We start from the raw sequence: 20,146 nt of genomic DNA on the forward strand, positions 1-20,146 counted from the left end.
TTATGAAGTAATACCCAAAACTAGCAGCCCTGCTTTGAGCAGGGGTTTGGACCTCCTGTGGTCTCATCCAACCACAATTATTTCATGATTCTAGGGATGCATTTTCCTCCACAGGAGACTAGAGTTTGATTTGTGCCTTGGGTCTGAAAAGAAAATGAGCTGGTAGGCACAGGGCTTTTAGCATGAACTCACCTATTCCAACATGTCTAAGGGCTGTTGAACCATCCAGCAGGCAGTATAATTTGGACTAAAATGTTTCTTACAATATAGAATCACTGCTGAGGTCCCCTAACAACTCACGCAAGTGGGCAAGCAGATGTAACCATCAGATGGTAGCAATAAGGTAGACAGAAGCACTAGAGTCTTCAGCATGTTCCCTTTCACAGATCCTGGCCTGTGTTTCCGGAACTAGTCAAAAAGGATTCAGTGCTTAGATACTAGAGGGAGAGACACTACGGATAACTTCAGCCAGACAACTGCAATGATCTCTCAGTAAAAGAAAGACTCTGTCACTCCAGGATTTCTCTTTGCCTGACAGTCTCACACTCCCCTCACAGCAATTGTTTTAAGGATTAGGTTTATCTAGTGCCTTTCTTCTCGCTTCCTCAACTGGCTGACCCATTATCACCAGGCACATGGAGTGATAAAGATGACTTCTTACTCTTCATTGCTGATATCCACCAATTGCTGAGGAAAAGCAGGTGAGAGAAAGCAGAAAATCTTGGTCCTTGACCTTATGCAAACAACATTTTAATATCTCACATGATAAACCTTTTGGGAAAGCGAGGGTGTAAGGATCCATGTAATCACCACACACACAAAAACTGCTTTCGCTGTAGAAAGCAGGATTCAGAGCAGCAAGGTAAACACAAGGAAACCCAATTTTGTTCTCATCTTGGCTATATTCTTTTTCAAAAGCCTTTACAATGATGTACACAGTGTTTTGGGTACCTCAAAATTAATTAACGATAAAACAACCAGAAAACCTGTAGCTGTTTTCTAGTTTTATGTTTTTTAAGCTGAAAGTACTGCATAAGCCCTGAGGAAAGTACTGTCCAGGCTCCCCAGAGAAGTGTTAATCTTGCTTGGTCTAAATAAGCCAAGGCCCTGTTACTGCTTCTTCCAGCAGAGAAGCCAAGAGCTGAATGTGTCACAAAGCTGTCACGTTGCCACAGAACAGGTAACCAGGCAAGAGGATGTGGAACCTGCTAATCTGCAAGAAAATTGCACAGTGCCTTCTCTTACCTATGACTAGGTGATAATAGCTATTCCATATTCCTATCAAAGTGCTGTGCTTAGCATTTAAATAAACAGATGAATTTACTGGGCCTGGAACGACACCTCAGTCATTGAGAGTCTTTCCACGCACATCAGTGGCTTCAGGACTCCAAATCCAGGCTCACTTATATTTAAATTCTATTTTCAGTTTTCCTCTTGCTTTTACTTTCCCTGTTGACTTGAACAGCCATTTCCCAAGCTCTAAGTTCTTTTCACGCCAGACCATTGGTCTGCCTGGTTTCCACCCCCCATCACTTTCCTAATCATCACTGCAGTCCCCTGTGCTATAAATGGCAATGCAGAGTCCCTCCTGGATTTCACTAGACTGAGCCTACATCCAAGAAATGGAGCAATCAGTAGTGCAAAGTATAAAGGTTAGAGGGACTCAGAGCCAGAGCTCTGGAAGCAGACAATGGAGCAGAGGCTGAAACCGATGCCCACAGCAACTGACCTACTAGAATTGCAAAAGAGCATACGCGGGGTCAGCGCAGGCTGGCACTGAAGTCAGACAGCAGGCACCAGCCAGCTGGCAGGGGGAGCAGCACGCAGAGAATGAGAGCAACCCCTCATCCCATGCCCTCTGCTGAGATTGCAAAACGGACTCCAATTTTGTACCTATTTGGCACATGAGCAAGACACGTAGCAAAAAAGGTCATGAGAGTCTATAAATTAAACAAGCCTCCTTTTTATGAGATGGGACTAGGAAATAGTGAGTTCATCTATATTAGGGAAATATCAAAACCGGGGGAAATCAAGAAATGCTCTACACATGGGGATTCCTCCTTCTGCAAAGATAGGAACTGATATACTCAAAACTCCTAGAAGCCATTACAACAGAAACAAGTGTCTTTCAGGAATTTATTAGCAGTAACAATGTATCCCTCTATTCAGTAAAGGAAAGGATCATATACTTAGAAGCTCAGGAAGCAAAGACTCCATTCTCAAAGCTGGAAGTAGAGAATCCAACTTAATATGACATGTAAGTGTTAGTTGCTCCAGTTCCTTTTAACTTTGGTATTTATAAGACAAGGTGGACATAAGGAATATGAAGACTGAATATTTTAGGAACTTCGGGACCAGAAGACTGCAGTTTTACCATTCTGACTTCCTGTGCAATGCAGGACCTCACTCATGGATTCTGCACGGAACAGATAATTTCTACTCAGGTACATTATAACCATGAGAGATACATCCAGCTTCCGCCTCAAAGATGACAAATCACGCAGATTATCACAAATGAAGGCCCTTCAGAGTGACTTCTCAAGTTTAAGTAAAAGGTATAACTAGCCCACTCTAGCTGTTATACACACTACCAGCTTAATCAAGATTTTGAAGACGCTTACTTCCCATAAAACAGTCTTCCTCTTCTAGCAAAAGTCACTGTTAGGTGAAGATTTAAGAGGTACATGTGTGCACAATGCTGCTCCAGTACCAACAGAAAATAGAAAGAAAAACATTGTCAGACCAGAAAGAAATGCTCAATTTTTTCCTGTCCATAAGCCACAGTACCCTTGAGAAGGAGCTGGGGGTTTGCTGCATATTGAGGAGGCGAGCAAACAAATCAGCTCCCTTGGAGCAGCAAAACAGCTCTGAATAAAGTGAGTGGGAGCCCGAACTGCAGCAATGTTTGCCTATAACTGTCAGCCCAGAAAAAGACCTGACAAACTACAGATACTACAGCAAGCATAAGGGTCTGGGAGGAGCATTACTTTCATACATGTCCAGGCTGGGGGGCTGCTTCAGTTTCTTACCAAATAAAAGCTCCCAAGCCACCCTGACCTAACAGCCCAGACTGAAAAAAAGAATGAACATCTCTCCAACCCAGTGAGATAGTCACTAGTTATGTAACACACATCCGCTTACTGCCGTATCTTGGCCTTTTATTTATAAATTTAAGGGGAATTAGAACCAGAAGAAAGGTGACTCACTGGAACTGGATTTCACTATAGCAAATACTGCCTTATCAGAGGTCTGCTGTTCCCTCTCAAGGATCTCTTCCAACCAGGCCTTTCAAGACCCTTATAACCTGTCCTGCATTGAACCCACTCCATTTTGAGGTTCCTCCACCCCTGTTATAGAAGTTAAAAATTCCAGACAAATGCAGAAAGGCTTTAGGATATGTTCATGTTATGGACATTAATCCTGCAACATTTTCAGCTCTGTGCAGACTTATCCATAAAGCCTTACTTTGATTTTGGTGGCAGATTTGGAGACTGGGAATTTGCAATTGCAGCTGGCTGAAATGTTACACTCTAAGCATGATTTCCTACCCTTGCACTACCAACCTAACTGAAAACAGTTTTTCTAGATCTTTGTAAAAGACCTGAAATGATCCCATTTTTGATGACTGAAATTTGGGTTTAGTTTATAACTAGAAAGTCTGGGGTGTTAAGAAGGCTTGGGATTTTTTGATGAAGAAACTCACATTTTGCCCTCAGTTTTTCATGGGAATACTAGCAATTTCTTCTCTGGCTCCAGTATGATCCCATACCAGGGGCACAGGCTCCAGAGATTTCCTGCCCTCACCCTGCCACAGCATTCACATTCAGCTGCACTTCAACAAAATGGGAATGAAGCACTCCCCTGCCTCTACACAGGTTCAGGGAGACACTGAAGATTGTGAGATTATCTGACGTTATTGAAAGGGTGATAAATACCCGAAATAGGTTAAACACATCGCTGTAAAAGGGTAGCAGGGATAACATGGGTAAAAGGATTGGCATCCCTATGTGAGATTTATGAATGCAGAGGAAGGAGATGAACATACTTCCCCATACGGTGTGCAGTAAGTCTCGGGTTTGGTAAGGCCACATGTAGAGGAGGCTTTCAAGTGATGGATCCTTCCTACAAGGAGGTCTCCCACCGGCGGGTAGCAAGCTCCATGAGAACAGGAGCTCTGCGCATCTAGGAGCTGCAGTAAAGCTGGAACAGCAGAGAAACAAGACCTCAGTAACATGTCAGAGTGGTACTAGTGCACACTTCTGACTGATAACTATTATCCCCAATAAATCAATTATGAGGTCATGTTGATACAAAGCTACAATATAAATGTGTGTCAAATAGGACATAAGTATTTTGCCCCTGAATTGCTTTTATTTTTAATATAAAAGGTATTTAAAAAAAGTGGTTTGTACTAACAATTACCTCTGAAACTCTTCTTTGTCATGATGCCTACGAAAAATTCCCAATGGCGGGCTTCAGGGACTCTCAGTTCACTGTCCATCATACTGAACAGCACCATCTGGTTTCCCCCATTTATCTGTAGGCACCTATAGCCACTTATAGTAGCTCAGACAGAAAGCATCCTTTTGCAGAACACCAACACTGCTCTTGAACACCGATCCCCCAGCTGCTACCATCAAACTATGGCTAATATAATGCTTACATTAGCAGTATTTCTTAACCTCAGGAAGAAAACTTTCCTGTCATTCACTTCTCAACAATAAAGTTAATGTTCTGATTACTTTGCAAGAATTGTAGCTGTGTATAAAACCATCTTGCCTAAAACACAGTACATATGGAGGCTATAGGCAACATAGCTCATTATATTACAAATATACCACCCTAATTGTAAACACAACAAAGTCACTCCCAAGCGGCAGGAAATATTTAGTCGGCTTCCCCTCATATCCTTTCAGAAGCACAGCGAGTGGGCTAAGGCTTACCCGTGAGTATAAATAACGCCCATGGACAAAGTTGGCAGCGAGATTCCATACTGCTGAGGACACACCTGGGGAAGAATTTGCAGCATGAGCAAAAAGAAGCAGAAAACACTGTCTAAAGCACAGTCTGGGTCCTTTACGTTCCTTCACAATTTATAGGCAAGTAATTTCATTGACCTACCGAAGGGTAGCATGGGTGAAAATCCAGAACAAGCAAGAGGAAAATCAGACCCTCAGATTATACATTAAAAATGAATGACTAGGAAGAATCTTAGCTTTTTGTCTAAGTCGTGAAGCATACACAAGATTCTCCCAAACTATATCAAAGATTGCCCTCTTCCCCCAAACACTATCTTTGGATCTTTTTTTTATTGCTGAGGTGAACCACAAACACAAACATGGCAACTTACTCTTATCAGAGTTGTAATTCCCAACTGCCTGCTTTCCCAGGGATGTTGAGAACCCACAGCTCCCAGCAGCACAATCAGCCGGGGGCAGGGGACGCCTGCCAAAGCCGAGCCACAACACACACCTAGAAACTATATCCTGATAAGGGCAGCAACTGGGCTGCCGCTTCTTTACATGCACACAGCGTAATTTCTGTTCACCAACCCCACCCTTTGCCCTACGTTTTCAGACTACTTGCCGGCATTTCAAGTAGTCCAAAGTCTTATTCTATGACAGAAAAAAAAATCTGTAGAAGTCATTGCAAAGTAAGTGACTTGCAGAGAATTTCTGCACAGAAATCCTGCACAAGAGCCTGCTAGAAACAGAACTGCCAGCACTCACCTAGCAGTAAGAAATGCTCTCCCCTGCCATTTTCCCTGCTTTACATCAAGTACCAAAGGCACGCTCAGTTTGTCTCCGATGCCTGTGGTATACTGCACATACCTGACTCGAGGCGAGGACTTTTGTGCTCCGGTGTTATCCACAGCTGATTTGAAAGCCCGCAGTGCTCTGAGGCGCTGGCTCTTTCCTCTCTCTGCTTTTAACATACAGCTACCTCACCTGGGTAAGTAGGTACCTGTGGGTGTAGTAAGATAAAGGGAGTGATTCAGGCATCCCCAGACATACACACCCAAATGCCGTATAACTCACGACAGCTCCCAGACAGGGCACAGCTGCAGACACAGGTCACTGAGCAGGAGGATGACGGCAGCATGATCGAACGCTTCTACAGTTTACCATCAAGTGAATTCATATCTGCAGCTGCCGGATAGTCCCAGTGTGCCTGGGGCTTGTGCAGACACTACCGAGACATTCCCAAGTTAGCTTTAAACCGGTTAGCTTGAGCGCCAGCAAGAGTGCTGCTGCAGCTGCGCACCTCGGCACAGCTCTCACACCCACACGTTTGCCCAGCTTCCCAAGCAGGGTTTGCAGACCACACTTAGCACTGTGCTTGCAAGGCAATGCAGTCGCCAGCACCCAAACTTGATAACTTAAAGTCCACTTAGGGACATCTATATGAACTATAATTGCCCTACCTATTCATATACAAGGCTTCAGCCTGAATGCCTCGAGCACAGTGACATGGCAGACTAGACAACGAACCCACTTAGGTGCCCATTTAGGTACCTAGAAAAGTGCCAAGATTTCCAAAGAGGTTCCATATTTATCACACCAGGATGATTTTGAATATCATCCTCTACATAAATCAAGCAAGACCACAAAGGGAGTCTGTGGAAGAACCAGACCCATAGCTTAATACCCAGCTGGTGAGAGCATCCCTTCACCCCTACTTTGGACCTAAATCAGATCTCCTTACACTTGACACAGCTCAATAATCACTATCGGCTTATGATAGTGTTAATGAAAATGGTATCTTAAGTTCAGTCTTCTAGTGTGCCTGCAAAGTGTGTGAGATGGCACTAAAGGCCTTTTCTTCCCAAAGTTTGTTCAGTCGTTGATAGTTCTGTTTAGAGAAAGGACTGTTAAGTAAATGCCACCGGGACTGCAACTCACCCCTGCGCCACACACAGTGACCACCCGGCTGCTTGGCTCCTAGCGGCTCGCAGACCTGCCAACACATGCTGTGTTTCAGCTGTAGCTGGAGAGGTGAAAAGCTCTGCATTTACTTTGCCAAATCCCCAAAGCCATGCAGACCCCCAAAACCCCTTTTTCTCAAACCTCAGAAAAATGGAACCTGTGTCAAGTCTTTGCCGTTTGCTTTACCGAAACAACCCCAAAATAAATTCCTCTCTCCTGCTTTCAGGAGTGCTAAGCTGGCAACGGCTGACTGTCAGACTGCTCTGCATCTGTGCTCCTGTCACTTTGCTGGTATACGCTACCTACCTCCACCGTCTTCACATGGAGCAACACAGACGTGTGCGAACTGAGGAGCAGGAACTCACAGAAAGTGCATACGATGAAGCTGTAAAAAAAAATATTGTCCCTAAGGCTACAGTATGTGAAACATTGGCTCAGCTTCCGTCTCTCCTTAGGTGTGCCCGCACCATTGTGTAAGCAGGGAGCAGACCTGGGTGTGCCTGCCCTTAGACAGCTGCTCAGCAATGCTGTAACACTGCATTCCTCCTCCTGCAGCCTTCCTTCAAAGATGCCTCCTCCCCTCCTCGGCATGTCAAAGGAAGCGAAAAGAAACGTTGAAACACTTTACAGAGAAAGCAAAAGATTAAGCTTGTCATGAGCTGCAGATACTGTCTCTTCATGCTAGGCTGCTGGCTGTTTATCACTTAGTCTAGACACAGAACTGTTCCCAAGCTCTGACAAATTCACCAACAACTGTATGCAGTAAAGGGCAAAACATCTAATGTAGGCTTTGCAAAAAAATCACAGCAAACCTCTCTACCTTCATGACTTGGTAGAGTAGAGTAATAGTCCCAGAAAAGACAAAGGAGACAAGACGTGAGAGAAGTTTTGGCTTTTGCAAGGCTTCTGATCATACTGGACAAGGCATTCTTGCAAGCCAGCTAAGGACACATGGCCTGGGCTAAATATCCACTGGTGGATGTCTGTTCTGTCTGGTTTAAAGCCACATGCAAAAGGGAGGCTAATGCTGGTCTAGTCAGTGCTCGTGCCTTTAGAAACCACATTTATGAGGCTGGGAGGATCAGCTGCCCTTCAACCTGGTGGAGCTGTCCCCTGGTCTGCAGTGCAAGCTTCAGCTAAATTCCTCAGCTCATCTTTCCACAGGTTTCCTCCTTTAAGTTTTCCTTCCCCACATAAATCAGGCCCACTGGTAGCAGAACAGAGGCATAACTTTGTGACAACTCTTGAAAAGACTGCGAATGCTCTGCATCCTTCCTATTAGATCCAGCAATTCTGAGCATTTATATGCTCTGAAACGGTGACACTCCAGCACAACTTGCTGTAAAGAACAGGACATTGCAATTCAGCTGCACAAACAAGGTAAGGCCTGGAAGATGATACCTTGACCACAAGCTGTACAAATGAGTTACCTGAAATACTTTCTTCCATCCTTTCTTCCTCTGAGCTTTCCCCAGTGGCTTGCCAAAACAAGGTAAACAATCACCTGGTATTTCAGGCTTTGCAAGTTCAAATAGGAACAAAAGCAGGGAACAGGCTCATTTGCAGAATATCATCTGCAAATTAATAAAAGCACAGAGCAAAAGCAGTTGCTGTACCTCAGCTGGGTGTTCAGGGACAGCATGGTTTAGTGCAGTGTTCCCAACCATAGTACATGTGCCATCTAACGACATTCAAGCTCTTCCAAAGGGATATACAGAGGATGCCACTCTCAGGACTTCAAATGCTTTTTCAATGTAGCCCACAGCTGCAGCAATCTGTTCTGTGCTTTGTCAGAGTCCACAGACTCAGAGGGTTGGGCTAAGACATTTGTAGATAAAACTTGTTCCTGCAGGAAGTCGTGTTGCTGAGTCAGTGGATAACACACAGCGCTCTGAGCCGCAGCCCTACCCGGTGGTGGTGTATTTGTGTGATCAGCTAAGCAGCTTCTATATTCTGTTCCAGAGGTGTCTTCCCCTTTCATGTCATTCTGTACCCCATGACAATAGGCTGGCATTAGAAAAATCTTAGTGCCTCAGTTGTGGTCTGGCGGCAACCAAGAAAGATGCTGCTGGGTTGGTTTTAAATTTCAGGTGGAAAGAAGTCACAGTATTCAGAATAGAAATGCATCACAGCCACCTGCATAAAAACTAATCTTTTCATAAAAATGCGCGAGGGTGTACAGAACAGTCCTGCCAGTTTGTGGCACATACTTCAGTCAGTGTCACAAGTTCAAATTCTGCAATGTCTAATAAATCCCAAACCTCCAATTTTAAAATTAGGGTGTTTAATTTGACAGACAGTCCAGAGCTCAGTTCCACCTGCATTCAGATTCCCCGCGCTCCTTCTACGCTCAGAATTTGGTGACAAACAGGGACAAGCAGGGGTGGCTGGAGGGAGGCACTACAAGTTAATTATCCTCTAGTAACTCCACTGGTGTTGCACTCAGAATGAACTCAGTAATGAATGCTTTAAGGCAGTGGCAGCCAAAGTTTATAAGGATGTGACTACTGCATGAATAGCTTTGTTTTACTTCCTCTCACTGATCTGACATTTACTTGCTGTTAGGTTTAAAGGCACATGAGGTCTTTATTCCTTTGAGAGCTCTTTCAAGGATATTTTCTAAGTTCAGTAGGTACCATCGCTGAGGTGTAAGACTAGTTAGTTAGCACTGAGCAGTCTTGAATTACTGTGTTCAATTAGTTTTTAATTTATTTCCTCTCCAGAGTTCAGAGGAACACAAATGTAACTGGAAATCAGGGGCAGGGCACTGCATGCAAGAACACTTAATCTCTTGAAACTTAAAACCTCTGTTACGGGGAAAAAGGATGGTAATCGAGCATGATTTTATAGCTCGAGGATATCAAAAATAAACAAGAACAATATGTTGCTGTTCTATTTTTCAGAAAAGGATTAGAAATGCCTCAAATACAAGTCCTCAAAGCGCACTTGCTACACAGGCAGCTGCTATTACAAACAGAAAAATAAGACAGAGGGGTGATTTGCTTAGTGACGCAAAGCAGGATCTTGGCACAGGTGAGGACAGACTCAGGAGTCCAGAATCTTAGTCCCCTCTGCTCCAAGTCTCCCCTTCCCAGAGCTGAGATTAAAAACCCAGGTATCCTCTATCATTAAGCCAGGTACAGCCAACGGGCATCTTGCAAGCCACATGCAAATTTCTTTGGCAAAAACATGGAAGGAGGTAGAAGACATGGAGCTGGAAGTGCTGAAGCTGCACTAGGAGAAGGAAGCCTGGGAAGGCTTTTTCAGGGGCGAGATATGCAATCCCACATTGTAGCTTTTTGACAATTATCTCTACTGATTTCAGTAATAAAATGCCATTTCCTCCACAGAATTTTTTCTCATGTTAATTAAAAACTGACCAGCAAACTATCTTTTCATTACAGCAAATACAGATGAAAATAAAACTGCCCATGTCTTAGTTAAAACACTGTCTCTGCTAATTATCACTTTTTTTTTGTTTTAAAGTGTTTCAGGAATTTCTAATGAAATTCTAATACATCTCCCCTAAGCACTATTCCTCACTTTGAAAGCAAATAAAACTTTGAACTGAAGAAGTGTTGACCTAGTTTAGGTTTAAATTCAAGTTACCCTGGGAGCTGTTTCCAAAGGTCAATGCCTCACTGACTCAGCTCATGTGGGCTGCTGCCTTCGCCTGCGGTCCCTCTGCAGCATGGGGCAGGTGCTGGAAGATAAACCAGAAGAGGCCTCCTTGTTTACTGCTTTGGTCACAAAAGCTCAGAAACCATCTGCCCTCCCAGAGAGCAATAGCTCAGCAAGTGTCACATACTGGCTGCAACTGCCCCACGCAAAAGCGCAGTACGTGCCATCAGGGAGCTGACCCATGCACATCATGGCTACAAACGGACTATTTTGCTAAACGTAAAATGCAGGATAAGATCTCCTTTAGGAGGTTTAGATTAAAGCTAAAGGAAAAGCTGCTGACAATATCTGCCTTTAAGTCTTATGTCGTTTGTTTGTTTTTAAGAATGCAATTTCTCCTCAGTCTTTCAAAAACTGTAGCTTCCTCGGCCTGCAGGCACGGGGCAGCTCCTTCCCACGCGCAGTGGAATTGCATGTGCCCAAACACACCGCAGGATGCCGGAGCAAGGAGCACACCAGAAACCCCACACAGAGCTGGACCGTCTGCGACGACGAATATCCCTGCGGTGCAGCAGCCCTCTGGGCACCACTCACGCGGGCAGCAGAGCTGGCAGGACAAGAGGCTCTGGGAAGCCTGCCTGCTTTCCACTGGAAGATTTGATCCTAGTGGATGGCATTGCAGGGGAACAGCTTTATTTCTGTCATGTCCTTGCTCTCTAAAGGGGAACATATTCCATTAAGGAAGCTTCCAGATACAATCTGGACAATTTGGGAAACGTAACTTTCAGAGTGTACAGATGGAAAACGGATGGGGCGGTTCTCCCAGGGCTCCAAACCAATGCAGCTGGAGCAGCAACCTGCTTGGAGAGAGAGCCTCATCTCAGCCTTTCCACCTGTAAAGAGCAATTCCGGAAGATTTAAAATAATGGGGTGTTTTAAGAACTCACTTTCACACACATATCTCCTCTGACAATGCGAGTGACCAAAATGGAGGTCACATTGTTTTTGCTTCTAATTGCCAATTGGTGCCCTCCTCAACCTGATGGAACTGAAATAAGGGGCTCATGGTGTACAGCTTCGGATCCTACCTGGGTAAAATGCAAGTGTTTTGCCTCATCCTCACTCTGCATGTCACCATCCCCCCTTCCCCACCCCACATGGCAGTTTACAACTTCAGATATGGCCTCATCAGTCTGGAGCTGATGAGCACAGCCATACGGTTCAGACTGCTCTCAGCTTTTCTTGCTTTTTCCAGACATTGCTAACTGTTATGCAACTTCCACTCCACACCAAGAGCCGCCAAACCATTCACCTCTGAACTCGTGTATTACAAAGTCCAGAGCGCCTGATCCTTGCCCATGGATGGGACATGTGGAAGATGAAGCAAATCTTTCCACTTCGTCAATACAAGTACTAAGACATACGAAGACAATACTATACAACATTTGGGAAATTTCACTAACAGGCAGAAGCGGTTGTTTCCGTATTTTGCCTCAAGCTTCCCCACTACTTTGTAAAATGCAGTATCAGAGAACCATGGCACAGCTCAGGTGGGAAGGGACCTCTGGAGGTCATCCAGCTCAGCCTCCTGCTCAGAACAGGGCCACTTGCAAAATTAGGTTTTGCACAAGAGCATTGTGTTAATTATATTTGAACATCTTCTTCCAAGGTAAATCACATTAAATGAAATAAAATTGAATATAAAATGCATAATAAAATGAAATGAAATTTGAATACAGAACAGGGGGGAAAGAAATGGAGAGCCAGCGTGCCCCATTTTTGTTTGCCTGAGAAAATTTGGCCTGCCTTCTGGTGAGATCTCCACTAAAACACTTGCTATTGTGTGTGATGGACTTTCGAGAAGCCCTCACAAGCTAACTGATGGTGACACATCCCTCCCCATTTATCTTCCCTCTTGCCTTGCTGATAAAGTCCAACCACTTTAATAAAAACCGGGAGGTTATATTTAGACACAAGAAGTTTTGCCTGGCCTGCAGTGAAACTTTTGAAAAGTCACATTTTCTGTTTGCTCTGAAGTTTTCCTTTAGAAAAGAGGAAAAAATTACTTTTCCTATTTTTCCAGCAGCTTTTACCCAAAACTCTTCTGAACTGTCAAATGTTATCAGTATCTAAAAATGCAGTTCTACCAAAGTTATTTTACATCAGATACCAACATTTCAGTGACCACATTTTATATACAATTCGTTTATATGCTCTTGTCAGTACACAGAACCCAGAAGCCTTAGTCTCCTGTTCCCAGACCGTTCCAGTCACTGAAAAGCTAACCGTCTTGGACATGGAAACCTACGAAAAACTGAGGTTGTTATTTTAGACTTTTGTTACATCACTTAACTTCTTGCCGTGGACCAGTGGTTGGAGCAAAGTTGACCAAAAAAAAGAAAAAAGGCTGGAAAGCACTGACAGATGGCAGAAGAGAAGGAAATGAAAATTATATCTTTTGATTTATTTTTAATTGGGACAGGCATTAATACAGCTTGCTGTGGTTTCAGGATTGTTTTGCTTTTCATGCAAGTGTTTTACTTCAGTATTTTGGGGGACAAGGCGTACAGCAGGCTGATGCTCATGCAAGCCCGGTCCCAAAGGCTGTGGGAGGTTTCCTGGGGAGGGGCCCTGGCTGGGCAGGCTGGCCCTCAAGCTGTGGCTGCTACTGTCCCAGCCTCTCCGGGCCATGGGCACAGCCGGGCGCTCGAGTTGCGCAGCGCCAGCACGCATCCATCCCCAGCGTGAGAGGGCCATGCCAGAAACACCTCTGACACTCGCCACACGCCACCTGCTCAGTGACGGGACGGTGCAGCCCTCGGCGCATTCCTCGTTTCTCCCGGCCGCAGGTCCCCTTTGCTCAGGCAAAGACCTCCCCGGTTCAGCAGCTCACAGACTCCTTTGGGCTTAAGGCCAAAGGAGATGACACTTCTACATCCCCTTTACAGAGGGGAGGAATGAGAAATGAACGCTGACCCTTTCTCATTCAGCACATCGCTTTTCTCAGCTCACTCCCGCTCTCCCACCACCACCACCTACATGAACCCCGCAGGTTCTCCCACGGAGCAGCACACCTTCCCCGGGCCATCGCCCCGCCGGAGCGGGCTGTGATTTCCTGTGCAAAGCATTCAGCTCAGCCTTCGGCTTCTCCCATGCTCGCTGTCTTCCTACGCCTCCCCCGGCCCATCTGCGGTGCTTTAACTGGGGGTGTCTGATCCCTACGAGCATTAGCAAAGTTATCCTCGCTGGCAGCACAGCTCTACCTTTGTTAGCACCTCCCTGCAAACACCCTGCTATGGTAATTTCAAAGCAGCTTTTACTTCTGCTCCCAGCTCGGGCACTGCGCACATGACCACAGCTGCACCGGACACGGACCGAGCTCAGCGTGTGCAAAATCCGCCGGCAGAGCCAGGCTGACAGGCATCATCTCCCCCAGCCACTGTCAGTGGCCACACGTCTCAGCCTTCCTACCGGCTGCCAATATTTAGGTTAAACCTGAGGTGCTTACACTGCTTTGCAAATTCAGGCAGAGCTCTTCTTTCAGATGACGTTAAACTCGTGCAGTTTTCCCAGCTATAAAGCCTGGTTTAATCAAACTTGCAATTAACCTCATTGTACAGACTCCCTTAAATAAGATTAGGAGCACCTAAAATTAGTCTAATTTAATGTTAATCATTAGTCCTTTTATCCACTCTTAATCCAATTTAAATGTCCACACAACAAGTTTGCACAGACTTTGTTACTTCAGTTTAAAACAAAATTGAATTAAAAACTATTTAACTAAATCAACACAATTTCTGAGTGATGCCATAGGAGGCATTTGCCACAGATGATTATCAGGTCTGTTTGGTTAACCCTCAATATTATTTTGAGCCCTATGCTCTCCTTGAAGCTCCAGCTCTTAGTATTTTGTGATTACATGGACATCTGTATCGATATCTAAAAAAATAAGAGGTACAATTTGTAGCCCTCAGCTGGAGAAAGATGCTTTCACATAAAGGGTTCAGGCGGCAAAGAAAAGAAATATAGCTTCAAAAATTTTTAGGCAAAATGTCATGATTCAAACGCTTCAGACTGACCTTTGTTTCCGGGATTACCTAGTGCTCAGACACGGTGCCGTGCTGTGTTTGTGCAGGGCCTAACAGCTTACACCATCACCACCATCCTCATCCAAGGAGGAGAGCGCCTACCTCACACAGTGACGAGCCAGCAGCCTCGGCACGCCAGCCGGCAGCTATCCCTGGTTAGAGTGACAGCGACCTTGAACTTTCTCTAATTGCTGTCTCCTCCAGCTATCTTTTCTGCAATGCTCATTTTTCAAAGCACTGCAGAGGGCAAAAAAAGTAACTTGAACATAAGAACTGGCTGCAACCTTTGCTGCCAAGTTGGCAGAAAAAATAAGGACGTTTTATTTTTAAAAAAGACAGACACTGAAGGGGGATAGACAAGTCTTTAGCAACTTTTACAGCCAATCTTGCAATACAACTTCCTAAGTGCATTCAAAACTTAAAAGTTTTCATTGGCAGCCTTTTCTTAAAGCACTCTCCCCTTGCTGTTCACAACGTGCTCCCACCCCTGCAGCGGGGAAGGGAGGAGCAGGCTGCAGCGGGGAAGCTCCAACCTTCCTCTACGTGCGGGATGTGAGGAGCCTGCTGTGACTCACCCGCTCTCACATGCCCAGTGAAGAGCTCAACAGGGAATAAAAAAACAGATGTAAGCAACACATTCATACATGAGGCAGACCTTTTGTTTGCCACAGCAACACTACCAATTTTCACATGGTTACCAAGTCTTGCAGCATTTAGGGTGTTTCCTCAAGGTCTTTAACTCCTGGAGTCCAGGTATGAGGAGAGGAAAAAGGGAGTTTAACAGCAAGTTTCTCACCTTCAGGATACGGAAAAAAGCTTAGGATTGTGATCCCAGGACAAGCAAGACTTTAGGCTGGTTTTAATCGTGAGCCAGTTCAATGATTTTAGGGCATAATTCTGGCCGTATCACCTCTTAGACCAGTTTTTCATATGGGAAGATGTTTAAATCCTGCAGGAAAAGAAAAACCTGACTTGGATAATACAAATTCCAAGATTTCCTCAATTTTTCAAAGCTCTGTTCTTCCTTCTTCTCCCACACTCAGAAACGAAACCAAGCCTCACCCTACAGTTGTGCTAAACCCAATGCAAGGCCTGCACGGACATCCCGGCTGCGTCACCAGCGACCCATTACGCTGTGGGAACGGGAAGTGGAGACATCACAAAAATCACTCGTTTCACAGAGTGGTTTCTCCTGGGCAGGAACTATAGAGAGCCAGCACAGGTTGGCCTTTTCCCCTCTGCTCTGGGGACAAGTCCCGCCCCACCAGTTCCCATTTACCAGAGTGGCTGCCAGCTCACCCCTCAACCCGAGCCCCACACGGTCTCCCCTCAAGGAGACTCAGCCCTCAGGATCCTCATTCACAGCGCCTTTCATGAAGGCCCTCTCTGAGCTTAACTGCTTTCCACGTTTATCAACTGCTCTTGAAAGCACCGCTACTGCACCAGTTCACAGAAAAGGCTGTAATTCCTATATGCTGCCCTGGCAGAGTCCCATCATCCCTGCCATATGGATGACAAGTCTGCCCAGACTCCATAATCTGTGCTGTGAAATCAGAAGCTGTAAATCCCAGCAAATTCTCCTGGCTTTAGCAACTGCGTTAAGGTCAGCAGCCACCCGAAATGTATACAGCTTTTCCAGACAAAGCAGCATATGTACACTGATATAGTTAATAGCTCAGCGTTAGTGGAAGCAGATGATGTAACCTGCTGTATGTTACTGATGAAATATTCTTTGGAAGCAAGCCAGAGAAGAAGTGTGACAGAGGTATGTTCTTTTTCCCCCCCCAAAAAAGGAAATACACGGTTCTTTAGTTTACACAAATCACAAGAGGATTACACTTACAAGGCGTCACAGGGTTTCGGCATCAACTATAGGAAAAATGAAAGTAGAGTTTTAGCAGGTACCCTGTAGCTTTCACTAATTTAGGAATTTCCAGTTAATTTCTTATCTCTGACAAACCGAGTTGCTATCATGTACTGCATGTGATTTAGCTAATGTTCCCTTTGCTATGAGCCATCTACAGAAACCTTTAACAAAAGCCTTTGCATCATGCACCAGGTAACATCTTTGCTATGCTTCACTGATGCCTTTTTTACTTCTTTTCTTTACTGCAAAAAAATGACAGAAAGACCAAAACATCTGTTTTGCTAAATCCATCAAATTACACAAGCATAAAGCCAAACCCTAGGTCCAAATATCATTATGTTTTACAAGCTGAGCTACAGACTCCTATCTTCTCCCTCTCTCCCAACTAAAGTTCTGAAGTAGCTCAGTAAAGTTCCCACTAACGTATTAAAACACCTCTATTTCTTACAGAAACAGCGGCTGCATTTTAACTCCACCGAAAGAGCCTTTGGGTTGATTTTAGGGGAGGAATGGTTAACAGTTGGGGGGGGGGGGACCTGCATTATTTATTACATTATCATAATCGCAAATCATAATTTTATTTTTATTTTCTGGCTAGCGGAGTGAAGAGCGAGCCAAAGGCGCGGGGGGCGGGGGGGTCGGCGGCCCGTGCTCGCGGCGTGCTCGGGGCATGCCCGGCCCCGCCGCCCGCCCCGCCCGCCCCGCCGGCGATATAAGGCGGCAGCGGCGGCCCGCAGGCAGCAGCAGCGCTGCGGAGCCGAGCGGAGCGGAGCGGAGCGAAGGCGAGCCAAGGCGACCAGAGCCAGCCTCCCGCCCACCCCGCAGCAGCCGCCCGGCGCTGGGTAAGGGGGTGCAGGCAGCGGGGTGGGATGCGCTGGGTGGGATGCGCTGGGACGCAATGGAGGCCCCAGCAGACAGACCCCCCCCCCCCCATCTGCCACCGTCCCCCCGCTCTGGAACCCAGGTCCACTGTGCAGAGGGAGCACCGCGGTAGCCTGCATCCCTCTCCCACATGCCAGATAGCTGAGGCAAATGCATGCTGCTAGAGCAAGCTTTCAGCAAAAATTAAATTCCTCACTTAAAGCAGGGCTGGGGCTGTAACACAAATGGCTTGGGCTGAGTGGAGCACTCTGAATGCTACAAGCAGCTGGATTATAACTAATGTACCTCTCCCTCTCTCTTGTTTTGTAGGATTAACATCTTCCAAATCCGCTGCAAAAGATGGAAACTATGCATGAGCTGATCCCCTTTGCCAAAGAAATGCTCAGCCAGAAGCCCAACAGGAAAATGGTCAAGCTGTATATGCTGGGCAGCGTGCTGGCTTTCTTTGGTGTGGTTATTGGTCTGGTGGAGACAGTGTGCAGTCCTTTCACCTCTGAAGAGAGGCTAGAGGAGGAGGAGGAGGAGGAGAAGAAGGCTGCCCCAACACAAGAGCAAGTGAAACAGAAACAGGAGAATTTGATCTTGGAAAAGAGCAAGAAACCAGCAGTGATGCAAAGGAGCCTGGTGACCAGACAGCATGCCTCCTAGAAGACCTACATCCGGAGAGGTATCTGCTGATGAACCAAGTAAAGAGACTCTGCTGTCCTGGTGTATCTGGAGGTGGTGGTTCCAGCAAGAAGAGCGAAGGATTGGCCAAATGAGGCAACTGCAAGTGTGAGACTTGAAAGAAGTGAATGGTTATATTTGCTGCTGTGCAGCAGTAGGAAAAAATACCTTTTGTTGGTATAAAAATGTGCAAGATGCACAGCATGGTTTCTTATTTTTATTACAGATGCATTTTAAAACATTTTGCAAAAATCAATAAATATTTTATATGGTACCAACGCACTCTAGCTGAATTCATTTCAAATTCTTCTCGCACAGATTTGCAAATAGGATTCACTCGCACCTCTCTGCCGAAGCCTTTGGCTTCTCTCAGCGAGTAGCTGGTTTGACCTAGTGAAACAGTTGAGGGCTGTAACTCAGCCCCCAAGACAGAGTAACACTCAGTGGAGCTGTTCTGGGACTGGCAGTTTTAGAGTTAACTTCAGAAGCTGCTCCCATCTGAAACCAAAATAAGCCAAATTGGGGGGGGGGGGGGGGGTTGCAGACAGCATATTTCACACTGGTGACTGACATGTACCCTAACTATAGCTAAAAGGTCCTGACCACACTACAAAATAGAGGGAAGAGAAACAGTCTCCACCGCTCGCTGCTGAAGGAAAAATATCCCTCTTTATCCCTCCCAAAAGGCAGAGCCAGTGGGCCGTAGGCTGAGGGCACACTACATATCTTGTGCAGTAATAGTGAGATGTACCAGCAATATGCCCATATACAGCTAAAAGCAAAACAATTGTTAAACACAGCGGGAGATGATGGAAAATGAAAAGCACTGCCCGGTATCAACAAGTGTCAAATACATCACTCCTCCTAGAGCTGCATAAATTTAAGACCAGAATCTCAAAATCTAAGAAATCAGCTGAAGTGCGCCCTTACATTTCAAAATACATAACCATGTAATTCATTGTGTTGACAATTATTCTTGTCAAAAAATAGCAGCACATTGTGGAGGAGGAATCCTACTGAGTCTGCTCAAAAACTCTTGAAGTTTTGAATTAAGTGTAAAATACCCTTTCTTTACAGGAAAAAGAGCAGAGTCCAGTTAAAAATGTTTTTTGAGAAATACTTCACTTAGGCTGCAACCAAGCATTTTGATCTCTTTTGCAAGGCCGGAACAATTCAACACCTCACTGATATCAATAGAAGTTTCATTGACAAACATAAAGGGAACATTCAGGCCTGAAGAAAACAATCAGCTGAATAGTCCCCCGCAATTCCAACTTGAACAATTTTACATGTTTGTAGCATGGCCTCAGGTACAGGGAAGGCTAATCGGTTATTCCTCATGGTACTCTTCTTGCACAGATAAACCAGGGACTTAAATATCTATGCTTGTATGAAGACAAGAAAATACTACCCAGGTTTGAGTTCTCTCACATTACCACAATTCAGAAGCACCACTACTGTGGCAAGCAGAGCTAAAAGGATGATAAATGGATTTAACTCAGATTTAAATCACATCTTTGTCCAAGGCAGCTGCAAACTCTGTCAGTTGTACATTAGTTCCCAGTATTAGCCCTTCTTTGCAAGTTACAGGTCTCTTAATCTGCCTTATGAGAAAGGGAAAACTTAAAAAAAAAAAAAAATGAAGAGGTACAGCTGTTCTTGACTGTCACAGCTGGAAAATCCAGCAGGGCAGATTCAGGAGCTCTAGGTGAGTCCATCGAGATGGACTAAGCTTGGGACTTTGTTTTTATCTTTACACCATGTAAAGATGTTTCTCCCATCATACCAGTGCCCTGCTGCCCGCACCTCTTTTCAACAGAGTTATCTGGTCACGGGGTTTATAAGCTTCAAGCAAAGAGGTTTGTAGAACAATCAAAATAGCTCCTAAGGACAGCTAACTGGATTAGACAACTAAATAACCATAACTGTGCCAGCAATTCTAGAGTCGACTTGGTAAAATCATTCCTCCCAGGACACACTCTTCTGCCTCCTGATGTACTGTACGCTCAAAGGTCAACCTGAGAGCTCAAGCTGACACGTTACCATATCCACAACAGTTTGCATCTGATTTTACATAAGAGTAGCTTTCTGCAGAG

General features: G+C 45.2%; 2 protein-coding genes across 8 annotated transcripts in view; one reads left to right on the plus strand and one right to left on the minus strand.

Annotated features, from left to right (window-relative positions):
• The window catches only part of LAMB3 (laminin subunit beta 3), an 81,955-nt gene that overhangs the window by 25,411 nt on the left and 36,398 nt on the right, over nucleotides 1-20,146 (minus strand). For 2 of the 7 annotated variants that reach the window (XM_064498077.1, XM_064498079.1), the window contains exons 3-5: nucleotides 5,832-5,964; nucleotides 4,944-5,008; nucleotides 4,046-4,200 (exon numbers count right to left, since the gene is read on the minus strand). In XM_064498077.1, coding sequence (XP_064354147.1) covers nucleotides 4,046-4,200; nucleotides 4,944-5,008; nucleotides 5,832-5,935 — 324 coding nt within the window. In that variant the 5' untranslated portion in view covers nucleotides 5,936-5,964. Of the gene's footprint in view, nucleotides 1-4,045; nucleotides 4,201-4,943; nucleotides 5,009-5,831; nucleotides 5,965-6,038; nucleotides 6,168-6,902; nucleotides 6,958-7,232; nucleotides 7,312-8,542; nucleotides 8,725-20,146 lie in introns of those variants that run through there. The other 5 variants (XM_064498078.1, XM_064498076.1, XM_026111737.2 and 2 more) reach the window with 5 other exon arrangements.
• Nucleotides 17,733-18,032, plus strand: G0S2 (G0/G1 switch 2). The gene has a single exon (XM_026111749.2). The coding sequence runs from the start codon at nucleotides 17,733-17,735 to the stop codon at nucleotides 18,030-18,032; it is 300 nt and encodes a 99-aa protein (XP_025967534.2).

The sequence above is a fragment of the Dromaius novaehollandiae genome, chromosome 27 (assembly GCF_036370855.1).
Source record: "Dromaius novaehollandiae isolate bDroNov1 chromosome 27, bDroNov1.hap1, whole genome shotgun sequence".
Taxonomy (NCBI): domain Eukaryota; kingdom Metazoa; phylum Chordata; class Aves; order Casuariiformes; family Dromaiidae; genus Dromaius; species Dromaius novaehollandiae.